General features: G+C 42.9%; 1 protein-coding gene across 1 annotated transcript; it reads left to right on the top strand.

Annotated features, from left to right (window-relative positions):
* Window positions 1-2,418: 2,418 nt before the first annotated feature.
* Window positions 2,419-5,594, top strand: tlnrd1 (talin rod domain containing 1). The gene has a single exon (XM_020618890.1). It carries the CDS (start codon window positions 4,116-4,118, stop codon window positions 5,178-5,180), a length of 1,065 nt encoding a protein of 354 aa, XP_020474546.1. The 5' UTR covers window positions 2,419-4,115; the 3' UTR covers window positions 5,181-5,594.
* Window positions 5,595-6,667: the final 1,073 nt, after the last annotated feature.

The raw sequence follows: 6,667 nt of genomic DNA, 5'->3' as shown, positions 1-6,667 counted from the left end.
ACAATATGGAAACAGTAGTTAGTAGCAAAACTTTTGCATAACCAACAGATCACAAAAACATACAGTATATAATATAGATTATATATTATATACTGCATATAATATAGATTATATATTAAACATTTTAGACAAAAATAAAACACTTCACCAATCTTAAACACCATACCATAAACAATTTTGGTTACTTACAATATTTCTGGAATACTTAAGTGGTAAAATGATAAAGCAATATGCAGTGCAAAGTTACTGCCAAATTTTAGTGCAAACAAATGCAGAGTCAAAGCAAACTCTATAAGACAAGAGTGAGACTCAAGAACAAAGCCAACAAAACAATGATTTTACACATTCATAATCCAGAAAAATAGCATTTTGTGTTATACTGAGTGAAATAACATTACATTGACTTTTGTGATAATGTAGCTTGCACACAAAGTCTGGCAACCAGGTGTGACACACTGCAGTCAGCTGAAACATAAGTTACACTTTGCCTAATCAACTAGACTTTGTGCCACAATCCTCAGCTAAGGTACCCCCCAGTATGCTTAATTATGCTTAAAATTGTATCTCACATGTGTTTAACTAGCACATTTAAGCTGTTGGAAAATGCTTTCTGTGACCTTATCACTACATCTGACGAATCACTGACAGTCTCAACTAACCTAGAAGCCTGACAATGTCCAAACTATCACACTTCATCTAAAATGGACTTTGAACTATCTGCTGCTCCAATGCTTACAAAGAGACCTACAAAAGAAAAAAGTCTGCCTGGTACTACTTAAGCCAGGCACTGGCGTACCTTGTCACCGATTCGTTGTTTCTGCGCTACCAGAAGTCTTCTCTGGCTCCTACTCGAACTCTTACGTATCACTTACCTGCTAGTTGCATGTTTTCCAGGTCCTGTGCTTCGTCTGTGCTCTTACTGATTAGATTGCCTGTTACCTGCCTCGTACCTGGTGAGCATCCTTCCTGCCATCTCCAGTTCACTGCCTGCTTTGAAAGATCATCCACATCAGCAGCTCGTGTCTCATCCTCTGCCTGCTCTGAAAGACATGCCATGTTAACAGCTTGGGCCTCATCCCTCTGAGAAAAAAGCCACATCAGCAGCTCATTCCTCAGTGAATCCAGCCATCTCCAGCTCTCTACTTCTCCCATGAGGTCTGCCTCATCTGCCTCCTGTCACCTCCAGGCCCCTGCCTGCCCAAAGGCGCTGCCACATTTGTGGCAAGCGTCCTCTGTGAGTCCTGTCATCACCAGCCCCACTCCTTCCACAGTGTCACCAGTCTTCCACAGCAGTAACCTCCACCTTCTCTCCTGCCCCTACCCAGGGTATTGGTGCTGCCTGCTGTACATAGCCCATTAACTGACCATCTCCCAGTACTCTTCCAGCTGTTCAGCCTACACAGTCCGAACGAACCTGTTGAGTCTGCTTATTTCGTATCCCTATACCTTAAATAAAACTAACTAATCTCCTGAATTTGTGTGGTGCACTTTGAGTCCCGTTCTCTTGAGCTACTGAGCATAAGAAACATAGCACAACTGTATAGCAACCTCCACTACAGACAATAGATATAGTTAGAAGCTGATACTCTGCCCTGATTCATGTCTACTGTAAACACAGCACAACCGCATAACAACTTCCACTACCTGACAGGCAGCCATGACACATTTACAGCCAGCACAGATTGTGAACATTGGCAGAGAAATAACAAGTGTGCCCTGAGAAGGTTGCATTGCAGGAAAAAAAACACTTAACCACATCATGAAAACACATCTGAAATTGAATAAAACACACTGTCAAGTGTAGCAGCATCTGAAGAGCAAGGGGCACACAAATAAGACATGATTATCACCGCGCAACTGCAGCAGGTGCCAAACCTGGGTGATAAGAGCCAGACTCCTGGCGGGAAATGACTCAGTGATGTCCACAGATGGGAGTAAATAAGGTACACAGCCAAAAGCACTATGTGCATCTCATTTTTTTAATTAGTTTGATTTTTGATAATTCATCATTAGATAGAACTAGGGTTTTATTTAGTTTTTGCATGTATTTCAAATGTGCCAGTCCTCTCTGAGTCTGTGACCCAGCTTGGTCACCCCATCCAAATTATTCTAGATCCACCCCTGAACACTGAACAATGTTCAATACACGTGTTGTTTTACATTGTTTTAATACCAAACATAAAGTAAATTAATAGTATTCTGGAAATGATCAGATTCAGTATAATTATATTTAATAATTAAGTAATATAGGTGCACACATTGGTAAAAACATTGCTAAATTTGGCTAAATTATAAAAGCAAGAGGTGGTGCTAAATGAAGACCTGTTTGGGGGACAAAATACCTGGCGCTTGTTACTGAGCTGAGCCAAATAATCTGGCTCACAAAAAGACTCGAAATTCACAGCAATAAAACAAAGATTCCGCTTTTACTTTGAATACACACGCTTCCGGTGTCATTGTAGTTGCCCAGTGTGGGTAACTTGACGCAGCAGGGATGTCTCAACTGCAAGTCCTAAAGTAAAAGCAATCATGAAACTCCTCGGAGCTCTTTAGCTACCGTGTAACTAGCATCTTCTCGGGCGACCCGTTAATGTAACACTAGGACCAGTTCACGCACATGGCGGAAAGTTAAGTTGAAGCGAAAGGCTACTGGTGTTGTTTTGTTGCTACAACTTTGCTCAGCCCAGCAGCCGTTCAGCCGCGACCACACCCTCCCTGCTTCCTCATACTGCAGCGGGAGCGCGCAGCTAGACTTTGAATCTCTGGGAATAACGGCCACTTCTTCCAGATACGTTTTTGGTGTCGTGGCCGTGGAACCTGCCAAAAGAAGTGAATTAAATGTCCAGAGACCACAGACTAGTATGGATGTGAGAAGGGACTGCCGGCAGAGGATATGCGGGGCTATATACTCTCTGGTTCCGAGTTAAGACGCGGAGGAGGAGGTGGCGGGCGGATAGACAGACGATGCATATGGAGTCGAAGCGACCGGAGCAACTGCTAGCTTCTAACCCAGGGCTCTGCTTGAAAAAGAAGAGGTTGAAAGTGGATTGAGGGGGTTGTGCTTTTAAACAGTCGCCCTTTCGGTGGATCTTACTCGTGCGGACTCATGAAGCGATGGTGCTGGAGGGGGAACACAAGTCTTCCCGCTGTTCAGAAGAGCTGCCCGGGTGGTGCCCCGTTCGCACCCAGCATGAGTACGTCAGGCCGGTCAAAGTCTTTGGGAACAAGTCGGACAGGATCTCTGTGTTTTATCAGGCTACTGGCTCAGATGCGAGTGGACACAAAATGATAACATTAGCCTACTAATTATAGTGAAAACGACTCAAAAAGCATTTGCTAAATGTTCAGGCAATGTTTTCTTGGCTGCAGCCATAAAGAGACACCAAGGAAAGCTATTAAACAATTCAAAAATAGCACAGAGGCAGTTCAGCAGATGTAATTACAATTGGGAATGTGTTCTTGTTTCAAAAGACACTTAGCATTTGACATTATTTTCATAATCTGCACTTTGTCTTTAGAAGGCATTTTGGTGGCACTGCAGTTTGTGTGTGATTTAACTTTTAATTTAAAAACCTACTGTAGTCCCCAAAAACCTGGGACTACAGTAGGTTGACTTTTGGATTATGTTTTTCAGGGCATTTAAATTAATTTGTCAATATAAGAGTATATAGCTTATTACACTGATTACGCAGAAGTTGTGGGGATTTTGATCATATAATAAAATTGCTAATAACCGAGGCAGAACAATCTGGGAATATGCCAGATCAGAGGCTAGGCTTTTATTGCAATATTAGTGATGGAGATGTTATTCAAACATGAGTGAATGCAGTAACTAAGTTTTGCTTCTCCACATGTTTACATTCAGAATACTTGTCCTGTGTGTCAGCATATAATATACAGTTGATTACCTGTTATCTGAAGGAATTTAAGGAAGACTGTTTGGCCAGTTGTTATTTAAAGGAGTTTGTAAAAAGTAATGAGCTGAAGCTTATCTTGGAAATGTCTTAAACAATACAATGCAGTGTGCAGCAGCAGTCAACTATAAATAACTGAAACCCCAAAGGGCAGTTTGACCCCCTCGCCCCACACCCCCTTTACAGACTCCCCTCCTTATTATGGCTAGTGGTGGTTCTGGCAAATCAGCTAGCGAGGGATCAACGAGCACACCCAGTGGCAGTTTGCAACAGAGGAAGCGTCTCTCCTCCATCTGTGACACATGTAAGGGCAAGATGCAGCTGGTGGCTGATCTCCTCCTGCTATCCAGTGAGACAAGGCCGGTCATGACCTCTGAATGTGTGGCAGTGGCCGAGACCTTTGACCAGTGCCGCGACACAGTTATCGCCAGGACTAAAGAACTCTCCATTCTCACCCATGACATCCAGAGCCAGCTCAACATGGGCCGCTTCACAGAGGTGGGGGACCGCCTCTTGGAGATGGGTGACCTTGTGGTGTCTTTGACGGAGTGCTCAACTCACGCTGCTTACCTGGCGGCCATGGAGACCCCTGGTTCTCAGCCTTGCCTGCCTGGTCTGGTGGACCGATACAAGGTGACCCGCTGCCGACACGAGGTGGAGCAAAGCTGCAGTGTCCTTCGTGTCACACCCCTGCCAGACCTCACCCCCCAGCTTCTCCTGGAGCTCTCTCAGAACATCTCAACTAACCTCAAGACTCTGACAGACATCTCATCGCTAGCCAGCGAGAGGTCCAGGGACCGCTTTGCAAAAGAGCAGTTCAAACTGAGTGTCAAGAGCATGAGCACAAGCGGCACGGCCTTCCTGGCCTGTGTTAAAGAGGTGAAAACCCAGCCCAGTGAGCTGACTAGGAACCGTTGTGTCCTCTTCAGTGCTGCTCTGGTCCAGGCTGTCAGCGCCCTTGTTGGATTCGCCACAGAGCCTCAATTTCTGGGCAGAGCGGCAAGTATCTCCACCGAAGGGAAAGGGGTACAGACTGCAGTTTTAGGGGGGGCCATGAGTGTGGTTTCAGCCTGTGTCCTCCTCACTCAGGGCCTCAGAGATGTTGCCCAGCATCCCGAGAGCAGCTCCAAAATGGCAGACTACCGGGAGCGTCTGCGTAACTCGGCTTGTGCTGTGTCAGACGGCTGCACTCTGCTCACTCAGGCACTCAGAGAACGCTCCTCTCCGAGGACTCTACCCCCAGTCAACTCTCATTCTGTGAATTAGTTTAGGAAGAGGCAACATGATTTCCAGTCCCCTCTGTCCTCTTCTGATATACCAAAGAGACTCACTTGGGTTATCCCTGTTCATAAGGTCAGAGTAACATCAGAAGAAGGCTGTCTGTGGGCATGCCCCTGTGTTTGAAGTGTGTTAGGATGCAGAGGAGCACTAAAACAACTGCTGCAGGGTTTTGTGTCACGCTGGATGTGACTTGTACCTTGTCAGATATGGACCATTTGAGTGCTCTGAGCTCGAGCCAGGCTCAGCTGACTACCAGCTCTCACTAACAGACAGCCTTCAAACCTGAAAAGTTTACCTCAGTTTTCAGCACCGGTGAAAACACCAGCCTTCATGATGGATGTAGCCTCAACATGTGAACCTATGGTTGGCCGAATTCCTTGATTACATGTGCTTTGTGAGAGTGGTCTGTGCTTGTTTTTATTTTCTTTTTTTCTACAAGTGTGAATTCTTAATAGGTAAAAAGCTGCTGTGAGTGTGTGCCATAGGTTTTACACTATCTACCAGACTTCATATAGTATTTTAAAATGTTTTGATCATGCATGTAATGGAGTATTTATTTCAAGTATTAAAAATGTTGTTTTTGGTATGCTGCTGTTGGGATAATGTTCTTTGAAAACCCAAACTGATCATAAGGATTTATTCACCCACAAAACAAAAGTTTTCTATTAAAAAAATAATTGTTCTAATGAAAACAGTTAATGGCTGTTGATTCACCACCTCCATTGTTTTGGTGCTAAGACAGAAATCTCATAAACCGATATTCTAAAACCTGCCAAAATTACATACCTTGTTAGACACCACTGGAAGGCTAATGTACTTCTTTGGATTATGCTGGGGTAATGTGGGTAGAATGAGATATAATAAGGATATAGGTTTTATTACTGTAAATCAGCCACTTTGTTAATTGCATTATATAAGGATTTAGTGGTGGAAACAGTACAATTGTGAGGTATTTGTACTTTACCTGAGTATTTCTATTTTTTGTTGTTTCATACTTTAACTTAACATTTCTGAGGTAAATGTACTTTTTATTCTGCTATATTTATTTGATATCTTTAGTTAATGGTTGCTTTTCAGAATAATAATAATGAAACAAAATACACTATAATCATAAGACTTTATTGGTCACTGGAGCAAAATTTAGAAGCTACCCAGCAGTATGAAAATACATTCAAATTGTTTGCATATAACCAACATTAAAGTGCTAAACACAATAATGAATCAATAATTATAATCCATTTATATATTATATATTACTGAAATATGTATATTGTATTCTACACAATGTGTACTTTTACTTTTGGCGCTTCATGTGTTTTTGAGACTAGTACCTTTGCACTTTGATTTAAATAACATTTTAAATGCAGGTCTTTTTCTTGTGACAGTTTCTACACTGGTATTGCTACTTTTACTTAAGTGAATAATCTGAGTATTTCTTCCGCTACCGTCAGTATTGATAATGACTCCTTATG

The sequence above is a fragment of the Monopterus albus genome, unplaced genomic scaffold, assembly GCF_001952655.1.
Source record: "Monopterus albus unplaced genomic scaffold, M_albus_1.0 scaffold210.1, whole genome shotgun sequence".
Classification (NCBI taxonomy): domain Eukaryota; kingdom Metazoa; phylum Chordata; class Actinopteri; order Synbranchiformes; family Synbranchidae; genus Monopterus; species Monopterus albus.
Note: the sequence above shows the minus strand (reverse complement) of the source record. Positions and strands in the feature narration are given on the sequence as shown.